At 41.8% G+C, this 24,000-nt stretch overlaps 2 protein-coding genes across 5 annotated transcripts in view; one reads left to right on the forward strand and one right to left on the reverse strand.

The window, feature by feature from the left end:
- Positions 1-369: 369 nt before the first annotated feature.
- Positions 370-15,762, forward strand: LOC138351876 (probable cytochrome P450 49a1). 3 transcript variants are annotated; one of them, XR_011222643.1, is made up of 12 exons: positions 370-521; positions 1,465-1,678; positions 1,885-2,125; positions 3,648-3,764; positions 8,900-8,976; positions 9,171-9,372; positions 9,707-9,875; positions 10,622-10,791; positions 12,681-12,759; positions 12,908-13,111; positions 13,381-14,097; positions 14,326-15,762. XR_011222643.1 is itself a non-coding variant. In XM_069303885.1 (11 exons), the coding sequence occupies exons 1-11, from the start codon at positions 402-404 to the stop codon at positions 13,489-13,491; spliced, it is 1,704 nt and encodes a 567-aa protein (XP_069159986.1). In that variant the 5' UTR covers positions 370-401; the 3' UTR covers positions 13,492-15,762. The 3 variants fall into 3 exon arrangements, 2 of the variants coding, with proteins under 2 accessions (XP_069159986.1, XP_069159987.1); XM_069303885.1 differs by having other exon boundaries at positions 13,381-15,762; XM_069303886.1 differs by having other exon boundaries at positions 443-510; positions 13,381-15,762.
- A 2,846-nt stretch (positions 15,763-18,608) lies between these two features.
- The window catches only part of LOC123774584 (uncharacterized), a 41,566-nt gene continuing 36,174 nt past the window's right edge, over positions 18,609-24,000 (reverse strand). For both annotated transcript variants that reach the window (XM_069303887.1, XM_069303888.1), the window contains exons 4-5: positions 20,459-20,533; positions 18,609-20,132 (exon numbers count right to left, since the gene is read on the reverse strand). In XM_069303887.1, the coding sequence (XP_069159988.1) occupies positions 20,075-20,132; positions 20,459-20,533 (133 nt within the window). In that variant the 3' untranslated portion in view covers positions 18,609-20,074. The remainder of the gene's footprint in view (positions 20,133-20,458; positions 20,534-24,000) is intronic.

The raw sequence follows: 24,000 nt of genomic DNA on the forward strand, positions 1-24,000 counted from the left end.
TCATCAGGGTGAAAAAAACTCTGCCCATCGTTTCTCGCAGGCGCTGGGAATCGAACCCGAGCCACAGGATCACGTGTCCAGCGTGCTATCCCCACAGCCACCGTCGCCCCGTGTGTGTGTGTGTGTGTGTGTGTGTGTGTGTGTGTTTAAATAATTTTAGTTTATCTCACTGAATTTATTACTCTGTGGGTGGCGAAAGTCATTATTACCACCGTCTTAGGCCTAACTTCTCTTTTTATATTTTTCTAATGGACTTATAACCATCTATTTATTGACATATAAACAGGACATTGGATAAGTATTACAACAACTAGAATAATCTTTTACAAGTCAAACAAAACACACACACATTACTAATAAAGAGAGAGTTGTGCAATGTGGTGATATCTAGGACCCCCTTGATGAGCGCCGCAGCCTCCAGGTCCCCCCAGCTGGCAGTCGTGTGTGTGCGCCCGGGGTGGGAGGAGTGCTGCACGCCGCCTCGTCACGGACCTCGCCACAAATTATCCAGTTCTGTATTAGTAAGCCAATACGGGTTCTTCATAGTTCGTACACCTTGTTGACATTATTGGATTTGTGGCATTACTGAACAACTTGTTATAAAATATATTTTTGTTGAATATACTGTTTGCTATATATGCTAGTGAAATAATACGTTGATTTGTGTCTAATGCGCATCTACAGCGTGTGATTGTTCTTGACAACAATACGATAAGGTAATGATAAGGTGCGGCACTGATGCTATTTTAAGCTTGTAATAATGATAAGTGAAATATCCACAGCAGTAACAGTTATGGGTAGATTATACTGAGTGACCTGTGAGTCAAGTTTATCAGCGACCTGAGGCCGAGATAACTGCATCAATGCACGAAATGTTATAAATTGTAAAAATATATGTACAGTGGTGAGAGGAGGTGGACTTAAATGAGAGTCGCCTAGTATGGTACAACAGGCGTGCTCGGTGCTGCCCAATTTGTTCATGTTGCACTGTAGGAATAGTGTGGGGGAATGTTGTGAAGAGGGGCGTGATTCACCGGGGCTGGAAGAGGGCATGAAGGAGGAGGATGGTAATAAGGTAGATGAAGAGCAGAAATATGAAGCCGTTTAAAGGGAGAGAATGTGAAATCATGGAGGCAAGAAAACTTCACACACACTGCACGTACCATAAAGAAGGGAATGAGGCCGCCCCGCTCTCTTATCCACCCCAAGGTCTCCATATTTTTGCTGTTTGATGACCTTATTACTGTCCATCTTCTTTATATCCCTTTCTCCAGTATCAAGGCTGTTTATGTAAATTATGACAAGCAGTCGGCCCAATATAAATCCCTGCTGCAAGTGTGTCGACTCGGAAAGATATTCATATAGACCTTACATGTATGGCGCAATCAGCATGTCTTGAGGCGAACTTGACTTTGCTCGTGCACAAATTCTGTCGTTTAAAGAATTATTTTTTTTTTCTGACAGGTCATGTTAGGCGGGGTGAGGTGTGGGTTGGTGCGGATTCTCCGGCCCTCATCACCATCATTGTCTCGTGCCCTCACCATCAGCGCGGCACCTCGGCAAGCAACAGCACCGGCAGCGGAGCAGCAGACGTCAGCGCCAAGATCAGTATGGGAAGTGCCCGGACCAAGGGTTTACCCTCTGATCGGGTGTCTTCCTTCCTTTCTCTTAGACAAGTGTATGTTACTGTGAACAGCTCTTGTCTATGTTGACCTATTATTGACTTTCACACTTCTAATATACGAGGAAGTTATAAATGGCTTTCAAATGTCTAAATTTAACTGAAAAAACACATCTTTTTCCCTTTTCATGTATTTCGTCCATTTTTATGATTAATATTACCAAACTACATATAACTGATGAAATTTATCGTCATTTTCGCAGCCACTCGTAACAATCAAGTTCACCTCTTCTTTCACAAGATGTTAGAGAGGTATGGACCTATCGTCAAATTTATATCTCCATTAAACCCCCCGATACTGATTATTGCCAAGCCTGACGATGCCGAAACCCTGATAAGAGCCACCATGGATAACCCCATCAGGGACGGCTTCACTTCTCTCGAGAAGATAAGGAAGGAAGCTGCGGACAATTACTTCGAGAACAAAACTGGATTGTTGACAGAGTATGTTTACATTTGTCAATGTGTATCTATTAACCACATTCAATGTGTATCTATTAACCACATTCAATGTGTATCTATTAATGTATTCAACCAGTCAATGTGTATCTATTAATGTATTCAACCAGTCAATGTGTATCTATTAATGTATTCAACCAGTCAATGTGTATCTATTAATGTATTCAACCAGTCAATGTGTATCTATTAATGTATTCAACCAGTCAATGTGTATCTATTAATGTATTCAACCAGTCAATGTGTATCTATTAATTCTGTACACAATGTGTGTGTACAGAATTAATTTTCATTCTGTGTCATCTTTCTCATTTGTGTAGCTTCATCACTTGGTTATTTATCAGCATTTTCCTGGTTAAGTGGTTCAGAAACAGTGTATCTTTCGCTCTTATAATTTCTATGTACTCGTCCTCACACTTTTATATTTTGTGACAATATTTGGTGTTTGCATTCAAACAATGTCTGAAAATATATGCTAATGTAGTGTGTGTACAGAAGGTCCACATAGCAATATTTCTGCTAAACAGAAGGTCCACATAGCAATATTTCTGCTAAATATAACACACTCAAGCACCTCATCCATCCTGGGACGTTCCACCCGATCATTAATTGATTAGAAAGAATATTTCTAAAGTCTCTTGTTATTTTAGCTTATTTGCTACATGTTCTCTAGTTCTATCTTGAACAAACTTCCTAGCTCATCTTTTCATACTCCTTGATGCACCTAAGAGATATTTCAAATTTTCAGCTTTCTATCATTGAGTAGCAAATAAATTTGTCTCAACTTTTATATGGTTCATATCTTTCATTTCTGGTACTCGTGTAGTAGACATGACATTTCAACATTTTCAACCTCGACATTTTCGCCAACTCTGTGATGTGTTTCTTAGTTAAAAGTAGTATACAACTGCTGCATACTCCAACTTCAGCCTAAAGAACGCTACAAATAAGTTTGTTTTAGCATCTTACAATCCATATCAATATTGCCAACCTAACATTAGCCAGATGCAGACGAGGAGTCACAATAACGTGGTTGAAATATGTTGACCAAACCACACATTAGAAAGTGAAAGGACGACGACGTTTCCGTCCGTCCTGGACCGAAACGTCGATTGTGAAACAAATCGACGTCGAAACAAAGTCGATTGTGAACTGTCGACACAACCGACTTGAGAATGGTCCAGGAAAGGACCGAAACGTCGTCGTCCTTTCACTTTCTAGTGTGGGGTTTGGTCAACATTAGCCAGCATTGTGTGAAAGCTTGACACAATGTTACTTATGTGATGCTCTGAACTCTGTTGTTTTCTGAAAGAAACTTGTTTCACAACCTGTATAAACCCCAACGGTGTCTCTTTTGCACTACCTTGCTCCATTTCCTGGCACTTCTCTACACTAACTTCCATTAATCACTGTGAGTTACATCTGAGCATTATTATGGATATATGGATATATATATGTATAAAGTATTATTAATCCTATGATGTATTGTGAGGGGTTACAATTGTTACAGAAATGGAGAGGAGTGGTGGAGAGTCCGGAGCCGAGTCCAGACCTCAATGATGAAGGTCAGGGAGGTGCTTTCCTACCTGCCTGTCATGGATCAAATTTCTATGGAGTTCATGAACAGGTGAGGGAGTTCCTGGAGAGGTGATGAAGATGCTGGACAGGTGAGGAACGTCCAGGACAGGTGTGTGAGTTTCTAGACAGGTGGGACATTTCCAAGACAAGGGGGATGGGCAATTCCTGGGTAAATGGAACAGTTTTTGGTCAGATGGAGCAGTTCCTGGACACGTGAGGGAGGTCTTGGACAATTGAGGTAGGTCTTGGACAGTTGGAGGAGGTCCAGGACAGGGGGCGAAGTTCATGGACGGGCTAGAAAGGCTGGTGAGGAAGGTCTTGGACAGGTGGAGTAGGTTATAGATAGGAGTAAGGTTTCCAGGATATATTATGGCCACAGTTAGACAAATCAAGCACCTCCACCACGCGGTAATTGGTTCCACAAATCACACCCCTGTTACCGAACAGTATTTACCCAAGTCTTTCCTAAATCTAAACTTATCCAATGTATACTCATTGTTTCGTGTTCTGTCTTGTGTTGATACTTTTAATACCCTATTAATATCCCCTTTGTTATGCCCATCCACTTGTAAACCTCTATCATGTTACCTTTAACTCTTCGCCTTTCCAGTGAATGCAATTTAAGCTTTGTTAATATTTCTTCATATGAAAGATTTCTAATTTAGGGAATTAACTTTGTAATCCTACGCTGGACACATTCAAGTGAATTCACTCTTTAGGATTTGTCTTTGCTTGCCCTGCTTGCGAACTTCATAATTTATTTTTGCTTTCCTTATCTCTTTTTTAACATTTCTAACCAGTTGTACGAATTCCTGTTCTAAACATCATCCCATTGGTGCTTTGTTTCACCCTGTCTAAGTTTGGTGGCCTGTATATAACTCCTATTATAAGAGTTATCTGGGAGTGGACATAACGCCGAACCTAACTCTCGAGGCTCATATAAATATAATAACGTCAACCACATGCTCCACGCTGGCAAAAGTCAGAACATCTATCAGAAACTTGTATAATGAGGCTTTTAGATCACTGTATACTGCCTATGTGAGGCCAGTACTATGGTATGCTGCGCCATCTTGGAGCCCCCCATCCAAAAAACCACACATAAGGAAGCTCGAAAAAGTGCAGAATCGAGTTTGCAACGATACTCGTCCCGGAGTTGCGAGGGATGAGGTACGAAGAGAGACTAAAGGAACTAAACCTGATGTAACACGGGTTAAGTTCCTCTCTCTATTTCACTTTCCTTCTACTCCCTCTACCCGTATTCTTACTTTTTATTCTCTACCAAGGGACTTCCAAAACTTTTACCAAAGCCAACTCCACGCCACGTTGTCCTAAGACGATTGACCGCCTTAGGATTCTACACCCAGTATGACGTGACCTAGGCTCTGAGCAAAACCCTAGAGTCGCCTCTACGCTGCCACCACCAGACCAGTAACACAGAGCAATGATCGAGGTCTGGATCGATCACGCTAATTAATCAACCTTGGGGGCTTGATCCCCACTCGATTGACCGTGGAAACTTAAGAGTGTGAAATTAATTACACGGGAATGATTCGATGTTAGAATCGGCGCCCAATCCAACTCTTCCTCGTGTGGACCACGTGACCAGGACAAGTTTACACATAAAACACATGGAAACAATAAAAAATGCAAAATCTTAACTACTTAATTTATTAAAAGAAAAACTAAAACAAAATCTAAATATGTTCACTCCCTGTCACTTTAACACTCCCTACTTGACCTGAATGGCAATGAAGACTATTCTATAAATAACCATAGCAACTATACCTCTATGTTTTACCAGCTAAAGATGTTGGGCTGGTCTCGGGAGAGGTAAGATGTTTGACCTCTCCCAGCTGCTCCCGTTTCCACACTGATCTGTCCTCGTCTGATCTAGCCCAGACTAGAACATTGTATCCTTCCGCCTAGTCAAAGTTTCACCAAGTTACTAGCAAGGTTTAAGTTATAACAATTAACCTCTGTTGTACTTAATTGATCCAGACTGCTTGAATTATTTTACTGAAATTAAATTACAAACATCTAACGGCAGAGCTGTTCCCGATCCCCCAAAAATGGTTAATTGAACTTTGAGAAATAGTAGACATCTCAACCCCTGATGACCTATGACCGCCGGTCACTCCGCCTTACAAGTTAGATCTGATTCGTGACGTCACTGATGGTGACTTAAACTCAATAATTAGAATACTCTTGATATTGTACCAGTACTATTATACAATACAATTTTTAATGCAAAATGAATAAAGGCTAATTTTCTCTAAATTACTGAATACTATAGGATGATTCATTATACGCAGCTATGAACAAGGCGTCGGTTATTTCCACCGCGAATTCCCCTGGGGTCAGGTCCCCAGGTCACCATGCGGGCTCAGCTTCCCATTCTCTTTTGTCGATAAACCACTCTGGATAATTCTTACAACAGCCTAGTTTGTTACACTGACGACGTTAGAAAGGAGGAGGGGAGAGGGGTAGGACATGACACAGACGTATAGATACTTAGAGGGATTAACAGGGTGGGAAACAGAGGAATTGTTTACAACGAACATCAACATAACAAAGGGGGCACGGATGAATGTTTGAGACTCAGATGTGTCAAGGGATGTTAGAAAGTTTTCCTTTAGCGTAAGGGCTGTGAGAAATGGAATGACCTAAAGGAGCAGGTTGTAGAGGCAAACTCCATTCATAACTTTAAAAAATCAGGTATGAAAGAGAAGTAGGTCAGGAGTCGTTGCATTAGACAACCAAAGGCTAGAAAAGCGGGGTCCAAGAGCTCGATCTTGCAGGCACAAATATGTCAGTACACACACACAGGCTGCCTGTTCCAGACAAAACGAATTACATGTACTGTAACTTATAATGCCAAAGGTTTTAAAGAAAAAATTAACTGGAGTTAGTTTATCCAATCCGTTTTCCGTTTTCTGTCATAAGTTACAGAAAGCGTAATATGAAACTATCTTTTAGGTAAACTAATCTAACTCAAATCAAATATAACCGAATAATTGAATTCCTGTTGTCGGGGACAGGAAGACTACATAATATGTGTATATATTTTCTACAACGCTTCATTCCTCTCTGGAACATCTTCAGATAAACATTGAATACATGAGGCACAATTTGTGGTTAAATACTTATGTGAAAGAGTTTGAATGAGTATGGGGTGAGAAGGTGGGTTCAATCAAACATAGGATAAGGGGGAATAGGGAACAAACAAACATAGGGTAAGGGAGGAAAGGGGCCAATCAAACATAGGGTAAGGGAGGAAAGGACCAATTCAAACATAGGGTAAGGGAGGAAAGGGCCAATCAAACATAGGGTAAGGGAGGAAAGGACCAATCAAACATAGGGTAAGGGAGGAAAGGGCCAATCAAACATAGGGTAAGGGAGGAAAGGGCCAATCAAACATAGGGTAAGGGAGGAAAGGGCAATCAAACATAGGGTAAGGGAGGAAAGGACCAATCAAAACATAGGGTAAGGGAGGAAAGGGCCAATCAAACATAGGGTAAGGGAGGAAAGGGCCAATCAAACATAGGGTAAGGGAGGAAAGGGCCAATCAAACATAGGGTAAGGGAGGAAAGGGCCAAATCAAACATAGGGTAAGGGAGGAAAGGGCCAATCAAACATAGGGTAAGGGAGGAAAGGACCAATCAAACATAGGGTAAGGGAGGAAAGGGCCAATCAAACATAGGGTAAGGGAGGAAAGGACCAATCAAACACAGGGTAAGGGAGGAAAGGGCCAATCAAACATAGGGTAAGGGAGGAAAGGGCCAATCAAACATAGGGTAAGGGAGGAAAGGGCCAATCAAACATAGGGTAAGGGAGGAAAGGACCAATCAAACATAGGGTAAGGGAGGAAAGGGCCAATCAAACATAGGGTAAGGGAGGAAAGGGCCAATCAAACATAGGGTAAGGGAGGAAAGGGCCAATCAAACATAGGGTAAGGGAGGAAAGGGCCAATCAAACATAGGGTAAGGGAGGAAAGGACCAATCAAACATAGGGTAAGGGAGGAAAGGGCCAATCAAACATAGGGTAAGGGAGGAAAGGGCCAATCAAACATAGGGTAAGGGAGGAAAGGACCAATCAAACATAGGGTAAGGGAGGAAAGGGCCAATCAAACATAGGGTAAGGGAGGAAAGGACCAATCAAACATAGGGTAAGGGAGGAAAGGGCCAATCAAACATAGGGTAAGGGAGGAAAGGACCAATCAAACATAGGGTAAGGGAGGAAAGGGCCAATCAAACATAGGGTAAGGGAGGAAAGGGCCAATCAAACATAGGGTAAGGGAGGAAAGGGCCAATCAAACATAGGGTAAGGGAGGAAAGGGCCAATCAAACATAGGGTAAGGGAGGAAAGGACCAATCAAACATAGGGTAAGGGAGGAAAGGGCCAATCAAACATAGGGTAAGGGAGGAAAGGACCAATCAAACATAGGGTAAGGGAGGAAAGGGCCAATCAAAACATAGGGTAAGGGAGGAAAGGGCCAATCAAAACATAGGGTAAGGGAGGAAAGGGCCAATCAAACATAGGGTAAGGGAGGAAAGGGCCAATCAAAACATAGGGTAAGGGAGGAAAGGGCCAATCAAAACATAGGGTAAGGGAGGAAAGGGCCAATCAAAACATAGGGTAAGGGAGGAAAGGGCCAATCAAAACATAGGGTAAGGTATTGGGTAAAACTCTGGTAGTTTCCGTGGGTGTGGGAGACCTCGGCAGAGACGTAATTAACAATGATGTTTGGTGAGATCTGGGTGTAAGTGTTGACAAGGAATCCAAGTCGTTATTCTGTATATTTAATGTGGGTCTTTTTTCTCTTTCAGGATTTAACCCTATTAAGACATACTCAGACATGCAGGATTGAGCTCACCCTGGACCCACATCAAGACATACTAGGGTCCCGGTAGTTCAGTCTGGTTCGTTCTCGACTCACAGTCGAAAATTCAGGGTTCGAATCCCGAGCTGGACATAAATGGTTGGGCGTGTATCCTGTCCATTTAGGAGTAAATAGGTGCCCCAGAAGTTAGTCAGTTTGTTGTGGGGTTGCATCTTAGGCATATAAACTCATTCCTCCTACCTGAGACTTGAACTACAGGCAATTAGGTTGCTAGAGCAGTACAACAATAACCGCTAACTCATCATATTTTTAATACAAATTCGTTTCTTGTTGTTCTCAGAATTGCATCACTTCAGTCACAGTTTGGCGAGATGCCGCATGACTTCCAGAATGAAATATACAAGTGGGCCCTTGAGTGTACGTAAGCCACAGGGCTGATACTCACATCTTTTGTAAAGCTTATTAAAATAACAGAATTCCTAAACATGAACACAAAATGTATCATGATGAAATATGTATTTCCTATATTAAAAAAAATTACATTAGATTCATGTAATATTTAATATTGCGATTTATGATAATATAATTATGTTTTTTATATGTATATACAGCTGTTGGCTCTGTAGCACTGAATCGTCGACTCGGGTGTCTGGATCCTAACATAGCAGCTGACTCGGAACCCATGAAACTAATCAAGCTGGCAAATGAATTCTTTAGTTCTCTGAGTGAAGTAGAATTCAGTTCTCATCTTTGGATGCTGGTCCAGACCCCGTCTTTCAGAAGGCTTAAGAAGACCCATGAGGAATTTCTGGAGTATGAAACTACTAGTTCTCTATCTAGATATATTTCTGTTCCTATTAGAGAACATTGTTCAGTACTAGATGAAAGGATATAATTATTATTCAGATAAAGTAATAAATTATTTTGTTGGACTAAACGACTGTTTTACAAAACCAGCGAAGTACGTTTGCTTTTGTCTACAATTATAAACAATATCGATTGTATACCTATAATATATACATCTATTATATATACACCTAATATATATATATTTATTTGTTTGATTATAAGTAATTTTGTCATTATATTCAACAAAATATGCATTATAATGTTTGAAACATAAAGACGAAGTGACGGTATGGTGCAGAATTGCTGACAAGAACATACGTGAGACGGAGGCAGCGCTGCAGGCCCGGACTGCCAGTGGCGGGCAAGGGGAGATGACGCTGATGGAGGCCTTGCTTCTCAAGCCCGGGCTCTCCCGCAAGGACGTTGTCACCCTCATCCTGGACATGCTCATCGCTGGCATAGACACGGTGAGCCTTGACACGCCCTTCACTGGCACTTATACGGGGTCTCAAGGATAGGAATTTGTGTATTTTTCTATCAATGGAGGAGTGTTAGAAAATCCACTAATGGATTTAAAAAATCCACTAATGGGCTGTGCTTAATTATATAAACTGTTTGATGCAGGAGAGTCCAAGATTAGCAAGGGCTTCAAGCTCTAAGTAGATTAAGCTCTGATTCCACTTTGCTGGTATCCTTCCCAACGCTGCTTTTCGATGGTTTACAAGGAGGACTTAAGAGACGAGTTATTGTTGTTGTTAAGGGGCGCCGACGATCGAGGTATCGGATGCGTCTCGGCAACCCTAAGAGGACCTGGATTCATGGATTTATGAATGGACCTGGATTCATAAAGCAGTTGCGTAAGCACTTACGAACCTATACGTCTTTTCTCAATATTTGGCGGCATTAAACAGTTATTGAGCTCTGAAGCACCAGGAGGCTGTTTATAACAATAACACGCTTGTAAACTGCTTAATAAATATAATCAAAGCCGTCAAAGATTGAGGAAAGATGTACACGTTCGTAAGTACTTGCGTAACTGCTTTATGAATCCGCGGACCTAGTCCATAACCAACTATATAGTATGGCTATGGACTCGTATTCACTTACTCGACGTTTATATCATTTATTTATACCCTCGCCATGCTCCGAGAGAACTTGCAGTTTTCAACGTGAGTAATGCATGTATAATATTTTCATATGGACGGTGGGTCAGACCTCGCACACTCTGGCCTTCACACTGTACCTGCTGGCCAGGAACCCGGAGGTGCAGAAACGACTGCAGGAGGAGGTCGACACAGTGCTCGGGGATCACACCGGCTCCCTCACACCGAACCACCTGGCCCAGCTGTCCTACCTCAAGGCCGTCGTTAAAGAATCCATGAGGTACGAATTATCGATGAGCGGATCATACAAATTTAACTCTTATTTAACAGGAAAAGGCTAAGGTTGTCTGAGTCCTTCTCTGTCTATTTTTCTGTGTTTAAGTTCGCAATGTAGTTCGGCATTTCTACTGAGCGTTGCAGGGCCTATAGGTATATTGCACAGACAATATAACCAGAGGCATTACTTTCCAGGAAGCTGAAACTCCCGGTCCTAATCCCTAACTGTTAAATCCATGGAAATCAATGCACCTAGATCTTTTTCTGTTCTCTAAATAATGTCTGGCCCCCCACTGGAAAAATTACCAAAACTTGCAGAACTGGTATTACTCTATAATACTTAGCAATCTGTGTGTCTCTCTCTCACTAATTGTTCTGATTAAGACTTTTGTTCGTTTGATGTTTGGAGACTCAATATCTAGGTTTTGTTAGGAACCTCTCGTGACCATCTCGTTAATGTCTGATGTGTGAGTGAACTGTTTATGGTCTTGGCTGCCTACTTTGATCACAGCTTGGCCATTGTTTATGTAATCATGTTATTATTATTCAATAAATATGTATATCACATTATAGTGATATTTGACAAAAATTCTCCTAAGTATATTTAATATTTTCTACAACTTTGTATATATTTTAATCTATCGTAAAACATGTTTGATTTAGGTTAAATCATCAAGCTTAAGACTTTAGTTGCTATCTAGTCTCTCCCTCCCATATTCCATAAATATTATGGTCTTGGAATATGATGATGTAATATTTAGCTCTGTCCACTGCTTGAGATGTTCTGGGAAAACATGAGAGAATATTTATTATATACGAATGACCCTCAGCAAAACCACACTTTAATGATGTGTGTTTCAAGCAAATTTCCCACAATAGCTGTTAAACTGAGTGGTCGATTGTTATCTTTCTAAGCAATCGGTACCACATGCATAGTACCATGATCCCGGCGTCCCGCTAAACATGCAAGAGATGAGTTCTTAAAGCTCATGTTTATATTAATTCATGGCCTGGGAAAATACCTCATCTCGTTTTAAAGACTTGCTGGGATCTTTCACTCTCTCACTTTCCCCCCTCTCTTTCTCTCAGAAAATGTAATCTTTTAATACTCTGCGGTAAACAAAACCCAAATTCCATAAAAATCGCGGGGATAAGAACCGATATGTCCTAGAGCGGGGATATGGCCGACTCTTATCAGCCTTTGATGAAGGTAAAAGGTAATCATGAGAGAGAGCACTAAGCCATTACGAATATATGGCACTTGGAAGGGATATGAGGATAAGGTTTTGGGATAGACGGCGGGAAGGAATGGTGCCCAACCACTTGGGTGATCGGGGATTGAACGCCGACTTGCAAGTACGAGACCGTCGCTCTACCGTTCAGTCCAGATAGTCACATACCGCTGGTGTGCCATCTTGAAAAGTTGGATGAAACTAGCCCCAGGCCTCTGCATGGCCTCCAACCTTGGACAGACAGACGTACAATCATTGTGCAGACGAGGAGTCACAATAACGTGGCAGAAATATGTTGACCAAACCACACACTGGACCATTCTCAAGTCGATTGTAATCGACTTGAGAATGGTCCAGGACGGACCGAAACGTCGTCGTCCCTTCATTTTCTAGAGTGTGGTTTGGTCAACATACAATCATTCTGTTTAATAGATATTGATTTACATTATATAACTTTGTTTTCGGTTTCATACTATTTAAACAACTTTTTTTAATCACTCACTAAGCTCCTAGTCTCTTAATATATAACATTCTCTCTAATGCGTTATGTGTGGTTTCCTCCGAGGCTAAGGGTCCCCTTCTTCCAGCCAGAGGTGGTACTTCCTTCCATATAATATTTTATATAATTTTTCCTGTTTAAAAAAAAAAACATTTTTTTCAGGGTTTTTCCCATAGTTTTTGGAACTGGAAGAGTTTTGCAGAAGGACGTCGTCCTTAGGGGCTTCCTAATTCCTAAAGGGGTGTGTAAACTTCACTCCACAATATTGCACATTAGTTTGTTTGCTCAGTGTTGCTGCATATTGACCTAAAAGTTGAATTAATATTTTAGAATTATGCATTTCTTAACTTTATTTTTATTTCCTTATATTTATTTCTGGGAGCGCACAGTGGTCGGTGGTCGCCTTGAGTATGACGACAGGTTGGGACGAGTCGGAGTTCCCTCGGGCGAAGGAGTTCCTTCCTGATCGCTGGTTGAGGCACCAGCCTCTTGGGCCCATCCATCCCTATGCTTCCCTGCCTTTCGGGGGCGGCACCAGGATGTGTATTGGTCGACGCATCGCTGAACAGGAACTATACACCTTTCTTGCTAGGGTAAGTAATTCAGTGTGTCAGTTTAAAATTATATTATTTCTATGCAAATTTAGAGGAAAACTTAAAACAAATTCCCCTCTTTCTCTATCAAATTGATACAAATCATACTAATAAGTTCATGTTTTCCTGGTGAAATATCTAAGCTATATATGTCTGTTTTGCTGTATCAAGTAGTTCTATTCATGGAATTGAAGATATGAATAAGTTTAACACATGCCAGTTTCTTTAAGACAACGAACGTCTTAACCAATAATGCTATTCCTACACAGGCGATGCAGCGCTTCACCGTTGATTACAAATACCAAGACATGGAGGTCATTTGTCGTATGGTGTTAACTCCCTCACGCCCACTAAAGTTCACCTTCACCCAGAGGAACTGACAGTGAACCAGGATGGTGCACAGCTCACATGAATAAAACAGTACTGCCTATTAGGAGAGTGAAGATGAATTGCATTAAAGAAAACAGTGAATATTTCCAGAATAAACGAACGTTCATGTTTAGCTGTCTTGTAATTGTATAAATGTTGTGTTCCGTTAATATTTATCTATTACTACGAAGTATCTTGGTCCATCAGTACCTGGAGATAATAGCAGTTCTGAGCCCCATGTGTGGGAACTGCAGGAGAAAGTGGTCAGATCAGCGCTCAAGAGCTCCCCAAAGCTTCATTACACAAAATACTAATTCTTGACCATTGTAGCAATAATTCCTCTGGCCGTTGACTGTTAGAAAAGAAATCTCAGATAAATAGGTGCGTTAACTATCCATATTCAGTGGAGTCCATCTCCGAATGTTGGCGTGGACAATACGCCTCACGGATCAATGAGCTTCTCTCCCTGTTTATTGCTGCATCTTTCCCTTCCTTCCAAGGAAGTGTTACCAAACGCTGGGGTCTGTTGTCGGAAGTGAAACTGGTCAATAGAGCAAATACTGAGGGTGATATCCGTCTCAGTGTGGCGCTGTCGACCTCCTTATTTGTGATGTGAGGCGCGGCACGTGATGTGAGGCGCGGCACGTGATGTGAGGCGCGGCACGTGATGTGAGGCGCGGCACGTGATGTGAGGCGCGGCACGTGATGTGAGGCGCGGCACGTGATGTGAGGCGCGGCACGTGATGTGAGGCGCGGCACGTGATGTGAGGCGCGGCACGTGATGTGAGGCGCGGCACGTGATGTGAGGCGCGGCACGTGATGTGAGGCGCGGCACGTGATGTGAGGCGCGGCACGTGATGTGAGGCGCGGCACGTGGTACTTGGTCAATATCGTTGTCTTGGTAAAGTTGTTGTGGCTCCAATTTTGGCCATGCTCCATCACGACCCACTCACACCAGTCATGAGGGACCCACGACACACACACACCAGTCATGAGGGACCCCAAGACACACACACACCAGTCATGAGGGACCCCAAGACACACACACCAGTCATGAGGGACCCCAAGACACACACACACCAGTCATGAGGGACCCCAAGACACACACACACCAGTCATGAGGGACCCCAAGACACACACACACCAGTCATGAGGGACCCCAAGACACACACACCAGTCATGAGGGACCCACGACCCACACACACACCAGCCATGAGGGACCCCAAGACACACACACACCAGTCATGTGGGACCCACGACCCACACACACACCAGTCATGAGGGACCCACGACCCACACACACACCAGCCATGAGGGACCCACGACCCACATTGATAAACCTATTACTACTAAGTTCAGGTTTTTTCTCCCCGATCACAAAGACTTATAAATGACTACTTAAAGTTACGTTAATCGAATCAAAGGGAACTCTAAATGGAACGTAAGCCACTATTTGGAAGAGGCTGAGGTGTCGCTATCTGCCCTCATCGCAAACTACAAGTGCTGCCTCCAAAAGTATCTTACAAGACACTTACAAATTATCTACGTTCTGCTAGGGGCAAAATTTCACGAATCAGTTCTCTTCTGCGTATGCTAGCGACCTCAATTTCAGGGTATTGATCCAGTACTATACCTGACTGAACAACTAGATAAGCTTCTCTATCAAGAACAATGCCAACATTTTACACTTGCTGCTGATATAACATGAACAATGCAAAGGTTTCTACCTTTGCATTTAATATTTGCAAAGTATTTGTAAATTAATAATGCCTACTACTACTACTCTGCCCATTGAGGAGGATCATCACTAGCTCCTGTGATTAGAGTTAGCATAAAGTAGCTAATTTTTCAACCTCTGGGCTTTGTTGTTGCTCCGATTATCAGTTAGGAAGGATTGTAAAATAGCGTAGAGAACATATTTTCTACTGAATTTATGTGCAACGTCTATCACATATCTAATAAAGAATACGTGCATTCATAAAACGTATGCGGCTAATACAGTATACAAATCAATGAATTCTATATCAAGTTTTTCTTGTCTAACCTTAGGATAGGCTATATATATATATAGTGTGTGTATGTGTGTGTATCTCCCTGAGACAGCTATCGTTAATTTTTTTGGGGAAATTATTAACATACCAATGTAATGCTTTAGATAAAATTGTTTTAATAATGTCAGTATTTACATTGGTTATCTTTCATATCTCTTCTAAAACTTAGTATGTCAATTCAGATGATTGCAAACTAAGTCTTTGTTCTCGAATTAAATGTTACAAAACAATGATCTGATTACACTTCTTTTGGGATATCCTCGTTTATACTGCGTGTTATTGGAAGGAAAGATTGTTCATGACAACCTGATAGGTTAGGTAACAAGATATTTTTAAGGACACACACATCAGTGCTCTGTGCCAATACTACGATATTTTATTAATCTCTACTGATTTCCTGCTTTTGGTTTGTTGAAAGCTACTATCTTGGCTTTCTTCCAAATTAGTTGGTAAGTTTGCTGGTCAATGCAAGTTTTTGAAGGAATGTTGATATTTTTTTGCACAAAGAAATCATATTAATGTGATGTATCAATGACGAAAATTAGTTGAAGCCATGATAAGGATTCGAACCTGCACACTGGACGCTCCCATGTACCCAGTGGGCATACCTTTGCAGAGTTGGTTAGGGCGTATGCTTGGGAGTAACCAGTGTGCAGGTTCAAATCCTCATCATGGCTTCTACCGATTTTCTCATTTATACTACTACTGGGGCAGACAATCGCAGTATGATTGAATGTTCGAATATGTTCAATATGCAACACGGACGATTTATCTCGTGTTTCCAGTCTGAGAAGAACTCTGTTTACTAAAGATTGCATCCAACTTCGAACATGACGGGTATATCACCTCAGAACACACAATACTGAACCTTATGTTTTATTTTGACTAACATAATTTTGACCTAAAATTCCAACTACATCAATTCGACTAAATGATCAAGGAACTGCGCCTTGCTGCCCCTATCTCCACCGAACACCGGTGTATCTGCGGCCATGCACGGGCAGACCAATACGGCAGCCATGGTCTCATCTGTCGTAAGTCACAGGGAAAGATTGCCAGACATGAAGCAGTCAATGACATCATCAAGAAAAGTTTGGCTACAGTTGGGTGTCCAGCACAATGGGAACCTCAGTTGTGCAGACCTGACAACAGTCACAAACATCCAGTCACCCTGCAGCCATGGAGGGAAGGTAGACAGGTCGTATGGGACTACACGTGCGCGTCTACATTGGCTGATACCTATCTACCTTACAGTACAGCTGAGGGAGGCGGGGCGGCGACCTTCAGGGAGACCCAGAAAACCAACAAGTACAGGAACCAAGAACGTTGTTACAGGTTCGTGCCAATTGGCTCTGAGACCCTGGGCGCCTGGGGTAAATGTGCACTCAAGTTCCAAAAGGAAGTGGGTGAGGAACTCATTAGGCAAACTAAAGACTCAAGAGCGGCCAGTTTCCTGTTCCAGCATCTCATTGTCGCGATCTAGAGAGGAAATACTTGCTCTATCTTAGGCATGTACTCCACCTCCGAAGAGTTGGACGAGGTCTTCGTACAGTGATTGTTATGTGTGTGTGTGTGTGTGTGTGTGTGTGTGTGTGTGTGTGTGTGTGTGTGTGTGTTTGTGTGTTTTCTGTAAACTGTAGCGCAATGTAATAAAATTAGTAAAAAAAAAAATAGAGGTGGTAGAAGAAAATATAAATGTGTTCAGTGAGAATCCACAAGGTCTTCTCTGAATACTTTTTATTTTGGTAGCAGTCTTTAGTAGCAGTATACTTTGGTAGCAGTCTTTAGTAGCAGTATACTTTGGTAGCAGTCTTTAGTAGCAGTATACTTTGGTAGCAGTCTTTAGTAGCAGTATACTTTGGTAGCAGTCTTTAGTAGCAGTATACTTTGGTAGCAGTCTTTAGTAGCAGTATACTTTGGTAGCAGTCTTTAGTAGCAGTATACTTTGGTAGCAGTCTTTAGTAGCAGTATACTTTGGTAGCAGTCTTTAGTAGCAGTATACTTTGGTAGCAGTCTTTAGTAGCAGTATACTTTGGTAGCAGTCTTTAGTAGCAGTATACTTTGGTAGCAGTCTTTAGTAGCAGTATACTTTGGTAGCAGTCTTTAGTAGCAGTATACTTTGGTAGCAGTCTTTAGTAGCAGTATACTTTGGTAGCAGTCTTTAGTAGCAGTATACTTTGGTAGCAGTCTTTAGTAGCAGTATACTTTGGTAGCAGTCTTTAGTAGCAGTATACTTTGGTAGCAGTCTTTAGTAGCAGTATACTTTGGTAGCAGTCTTTAGTAGCAGTATACTTTGGTAGCAGTATACTTTGGTAGCAGTCTTTAGTAGCAGTATACTTTGGTAGCAGTCTTTAGTAGCAGTATACTTTGGTAGCAGTCTTTAGTAGCAGTATACTTTGGTAGCAGTCTTTAGTAGCAGTATACTTTGGTAGCAGTATACTTTGGTAGCAGTCTTTAGTAGCAGTATACTTTGGTAGCAGTCTTTAGTAGCAGTATACTTTGGTAGCAGTCTTTAGTAGCAGTATACTTTGGTAGCAGTCTTTAGTAGCAGTATACTTTGGTAGCAGTCTTTAGTAGCAGTATACTTTGGTAGCAGTCTTTAGTAGCAGTATACTTTGGTAGCAGTCTTTAGTAGCAGTATACTTTGGTAGCAGTCTTTAGTAGCAGTATACTTTGGTAGCAGTCTTTAGTAGCAGTATACTTTGGTAGCAGTATACTTTGGTAGCAGTCTTTAGTAGCAGTATACTTTGGTAGCAGTCTTTAGTAGCAGTATACTTTGGTAGCAGTCTTTAGTAGCAGTATACTTTGGTAGCAGTATACTTTGGTAGCAGTCTTTAGTAGCAGTATACTTTGGTAGCAGTCTTTAGTAGCAGTATACTTTGGTAGCAGTCTTTAGTAGCAGTATACTTTGGTAGCAGTATACTTTGGTAGCAGTATACTTTGGTAGCAGTCCTTTATACATATTTCGTTGAAAACGGCAGAAAGATTTAGATTCATGATTCTGGCACGAATCAAACCGGTAAATCTTATGTTTTTCTTCACTAAAGCAGTAAGTTGAAAAAATAACTCTCCAAAGCTCATTTTTTGACTTTTTATTGGGTCTGACGCCTATTGATGCGATTTGCCAGGTCACTCCTTACAATTTCAAAGACAAATTCTAACGTGCTTAGCACCAGATTTTACCCTCTAATGGTGAGGTGGTTAGGAACATATAGATGAATAGGTAACATATGGATGAATGACATTACATAGGGCATATTGATAAGGTCTTAAATGTATAAATATAGAGTGACATATTGACAGCTTATGCTCTTCTGGCTGCTTCCGTTCCTGTGGCAGGGTCACTCGGTCCTGCCTCTGCGTTGGCCCGGGGTTCTGAAGTGGGTAGCGTGTAACCGTTATATTATCTGGTTGGTTTTAGATGGTCTAGATTTCTTGATATGCAGCGCCTTACTGATGTCTAATCTTCTATTGTCATTGTATCTATAAATTATTTCGGAGCTGCTTATCAAAATATCTCTGGTGATCGCCTGGTTGTGTGTGTGGCGATTATGTGTTCCTTGACGGAGCCCTGTTGTTTGTGCATTATTAATCGCTTGGAGAGGGACGTTGTCGTCTTGCCTATATACTGAGAACGTTAGGGCTGACAATCCCCAAGCGGGTATGTGAAACAACGTTGGTATCTTTCAAGACGTTTTTCTTGGTGTCGGGAGAATTCTTCATTAGCAGGTTGGCGGTTTTCTTACTCTTGCAGTATATTGTTAGTTTTATCTTCTGGTCGACGTCACTTGGGGTAACGTTCCTCTCAATGATCTCTTTTAGGGCTCTTTCCTCCATTTTGTTGGCCGTGCAGAAGAAATTCATGTGGAACAATGTTATTGGAAGTTCGGATATTGCGGTACTTGTTGCTCCGTTACCTGTTTCACTGTTGCAGCGTTTAAGATCAGGATTTACATTACAGTTCAGAGTTTAAAATATACAAAGAGCCTTTTGCACTTTCTCCCACTCCTGAAGGATGCGAGCCCAGACAGCCAGAGGCTCCATGTACTTGGCGTGTTACGTACTTTCACCAGTCCAGTACGTTGTGGCGTAGTGGTGAAAGTACTGGATACGCCATGGGGGCATGGAGCCTCTGGCTGTCTGGGTTTGTATCCTTCAGGGGTGAGGAATTTTCTGTTGCATGTAGGCTTGGGGTCCATTCAAGGTTGTCCGCGCATATCAGCCCATTTTCCTTCGTATGGTTTATGTATATAAAACGCTGAGAAGTTCGCCAGCTGGTGCAGCGAAGCGAATCTCAAACTCTTGGTTTACTGCAGCTGGTTCACGACGGTTAGGCTTTGAACGGTTTGATACAACTGGAACGATGTGATATTAAGTCTTACTAATCAATAGGTTACTTGGACGTTAAGGTATTTCTTCAGTCGTAGTTTACATCCGCAGCAGGAGCCCCAGGACCAGAAGGAGCACGGCGTAGCTTAACGAAGTAGTGTGACCAGTGTTGCACAAGTCGCTGTTGCAATAGGTTGTAATGGTGAAGCCAAAATTATCCGGCGTGTCTCCATCGCTCTGGATAAGAGGAAGACAGCCTTGCGTTGTATCCTCTGTTGAAAAGACAATAATTAACAAAAATTATTAAATAAAATTGTTATAATATTTATAAATGCTCCATAAGCATGGTATGGAAATACGGCGCAGGACGATAGGCTATAGGCTCCTTGCTGGCGGTGCAGCCTCGTCCCTTCCTCTCCCTCTCATGTTGACCCGCCAGTCTCGCATTCTTTTCATGGTTTTATGTACATATTGTTTGAAAATATATAAATGCAGCAGTACTCAATGTTTTTAAGATATCAGAAGAGTTGGGTGCATATTCAAGTGGTAGATGCGTGTAGCAGGATATAGAACATGACACAAGTACAAGTCCACTCACTCCCTTGGTTGACTGTAGTGAAGCAGGAACCTCCACACTCCTCGATATCGATGTCGTAGCACTCTACAGCTTCCCCTGAGGTAAAGATCATTATTATGGCTCCTGTAGTATAGTGATCTACGTTCTCGACTCACAAGCGAAGATCCTGGGTTTGATCCCCGGGCGGGACAGAAATGGTTGTGCATGCTTCCTTTCACCTGATGACTCTGTCCATTTAACAGTAAATAGGTACCCAGAGGTTAGACAACTTCTTTTGTTGGTTGCATCCTAGGTAAGGTCGACTAGGTAAGGTTGCATCCTAGGTAAGGTCGACTAGGTAAAGTTGCATCCTAGGTAAGGTCGACTAGGTAAGGTTGCATCCTAGGTAAGGTCGAACAGGTAAGGTTGCATCCTAGGTAAGGTCGAACAGGTAAGGTTGCATCCTAGGTAAGGTCGACTAGGTAAGGTTGCATCCTAGGTAAGGTCGACTAGGTAAGGTTGCATCCTAGGTAAGGTCGAACAGGTAAGGTTGCATCCTAGGTAAGGTCGAACAGGCAAGGTTGCATCCTAGGTAAGGTCGAACAGGTAAGGTTGCATCCTAGGTAAGGTCGAACAGGCAAGGTTGCATCCTAGGTAAGGTCGACTAGGTAAGGTTGCATCCTAGGTAAGGTCGACTAGGTAAGGTTGCATCCTAGGTAAGGTTGCATCCTAGGTAAGGTTGCATCCTAGGTAAGGTCGAACAGGTAAGGTTGCATCCTAGGTAAGGTCGAACAGGCAAGGTTGCATCCTAGGTAAGGTCGAACAGGTAAGGTTGCATCCTAGGTAAGGTCGACTAGGTAAGGTTGCATCCTAGGTAAGGTCGACTAGGTAAGGTTGCATCCTAGGTAAGGTTGCATCCTAGGTAAGGTTGCATCCTAGGTAAGGTCGACTAGGTAAGGTTGCATCCTAGGTAAGGTTACATCCTAGGTAAGGTTGCATCCTAGGTAAGGTTGCATCCTAGGTAAGGTCGACTAGGTAAGGTTGCATCCTAGGTAAGGTTACATCCTAGGTAAGGTCGACTAGGTAAGGTTGCATCCAAGGTAAGGTCGACTAGGTAAGGTTGCATCCTAGGTAAGGTCGACTAGGAAAGGTTGCATCCTAGGTAAGGTCGACTAGGTAAGGTTACATCCTAGGTAAGGTCGACTAGGTAAGGTTGCATCCTAGGTAAGGTCGACTAGGAAAGGTTGCATCCTAGGTAAGGTCGACTAGGAAAGGTTGCATCCAAGGTAAGGTCGACTAGGAAAGGTTACATCCTAGGTAAGGTCGACTAGGTAAGGTTACATCCAAGGTAAGGTCGACTAGGTAAGGTTACATCCTAGGTAAGGTCGACTAGGTAAGGTTACATCCAAGGTAAGGTCGACTAGGTAAGGTTGCATCCTAGGTAAGGTCGACTAGGTAAGGTTGCATCCTAGGTAAGGTCGACTAGGAAAGGTTACATCCTAGGTAAGGTCGACTAGGAAAGGTTGCATCCTAGGTAAGGTCGACTAGGTAAGGTTACATCCTAGGTAAGGTCGACTAGGTAAGGTTGCATCCTAGGTAAGGTCGACTAGGAAAGGTTGCATCCAAGGTAAGGTCGACTAGGAAAGGTTACATCCTAGGTAAGGTCGACTAGGTAAGGTTACATCCAAGGTAAGGTCGACTAGGTAAGGTTACATCCTAGGTAAGGTCGACTAGGTAAGGTTACATCCAAGGTAAGGTCGACTAGGTAAGGTTGCATCCTAGGTAAGGTCGACTAGGTAAGGTTGCATCCTAGGTAAGGTCGACTAGGAAAGGTTACATCCTAGGTAAGGTCGACTAGGAAAGGTTGCATCCTAGGTAAGGTCGACTAGGTAAGGTTACATCCTAGGTAAGGTCGACTAGGTAAGGTTACATCCAAGGTAAGGTCGACTAGGTAAGGTTGCATCCTAGGTAAGGTCGACTAGGTAAGGTCGACTAGTGGAAACATCGATTCAAGCCTAATTGCAGGTTTTCTGTCCCATACTACGGGAATTGTTATATTAAATACGAATTTGTGACAACATTCTGAAATATTCGTCAGAGTAGTAATATGTAAACAAGAAGAGGTAAGAAAAGAAAGATTATAAAGTTAAGACAGCTTGAGAAGCTTAGTAAACTGCTGAAGAATGGTATAAATCATAGCAAACATAAGTTCGTGAAAATATTTGGCCTTTGAAATCCTGTTTATATTATTGAACTGATATAGAAGAAAATTAACAACATTATAGAATAGATAACTTGATTTCATATCAGTATTCTCTAGTGTAACCTAGGCACAATACCCAAAGTTGACATTATTAATACAAGTGTGGAAAATACAACAGGTAACACTTTTGATAAAAGTTGTGATTTGAAAACCAATAAAACTATTACAAAATAAATCCGCTGTCTTTAACGAGATATTTACTTTATGTAAGAGCTCAGTAGATCATTTACAAATTTCTTAAGAAAATTCGGCTAATTCTGGAGTTGTTCCACAGCATCTAGGAATCGTATACGTCTATCGTATTTCCAATTGTAACTACAGATTAATTAATCTTGCACCAATTGAGGAAATTGCTTGTAGCACCAATAGAAAACCGAGTTCTTCATTATATTGTATCTTAATTTATTGCATAACTCGCAGCAAGGATTCACTAGCTGGCGTTATTGTTTTACAAATGTACTTCATTCCTCTTGAAAAGTATTTAAAGCAGAGGACAGCGGTAAAAACTAAGCTATTACTTATCTTGATTTTATAAGACTCTGGACATTTCTGCACGAGAGATTAATGAGGAAAGTTATAGCACACGGCACAGAAAGCAAAATACTATACTGGATTATGGACTTCCTAAAAGTTAAGGTAAGTGACAGAAGAAATCACTAAGTTATTACGACTATATAGCACTTAGGGTATGAGGATAAGGATTTTGCGATAAGACAGAATGAAGGAAGGTAGAAAATGTAAAAAGCATTAGAGGGGAACAGCAGCAAGTGGAGTACTTGATAATTCTGTCCCCCTGGGACTTTACTAAGTATTTACAAAATCAAGACTGAATTTGTTTTTTAAGGGGAGATTGACGGTAGTGTACACAGCTCTGAGCCGCCCTCACTAAACGTACACACTTTTCTTCAAAGTGATAACATAAACCATAGAACCAGAAAACAAGTTTAAAGGCCTCTTGTGTAAGTTGTCGTGAAGCTGCATTCGTAGACTCCTCCAGTTGGAGCTCAACTTAAGAGAATCTTGCAATCGTAATATACAAGTCTTCCGTGATACCCAACTAGGTGATGCATAGCACCCTTTTAAGTAATTGTAAAGTGATTATCTCACTGAATAAGATATGATATCTGATAGGCTCATGGGAACTTAATTAAATAGATTATGCAACACAAAGATTTACAGGCTCGGTCAAGCAGGCATTATCACGAACGTACCAATCATTATTACTTTGAATTAATCTGTATTGAAACCCAGTAATGATCAATGCTGCAGTGCAGCAGGTCTTCCTGTAGTTTATCAGCTTCATCTGTTTACCTCTAACTCT

The sequence above is a fragment of the Procambarus clarkii genome, chromosome 51, assembly GCF_040958095.1.
Source record: "Procambarus clarkii isolate CNS0578487 chromosome 51, FALCON_Pclarkii_2.0, whole genome shotgun sequence".
Lineage (NCBI taxonomy): Eukaryota > Metazoa > Arthropoda > Malacostraca > Decapoda > Cambaridae > Procambarus > Procambarus clarkii.

Excerpts from the sequence above, each read along its gene's own strand:
- LOC138351876 (XM_069303885.1), top strand. The coding sequence starts at position 402 with ATGAGCGCCGCAGCCTCCAGGTCCCCCCAGCTGGCAGTCGTGTGTGTG. Across the intron at positions 8,977-9,170 it reads ATACAAGTGGGCCCTTGAGT|CTGTTGGCTCTGTAGCACTG; the intron begins GTACGTAAGCCA and ends ATGTATATACAG. Across the intron at positions 12,760-12,907 it reads GCTTCCTAATTCCTAAAGGG|TGGTCGGTGGTCGCCTTGAG; the intron begins GTGTGTAAACTT and ends GGGAGCGCACAG.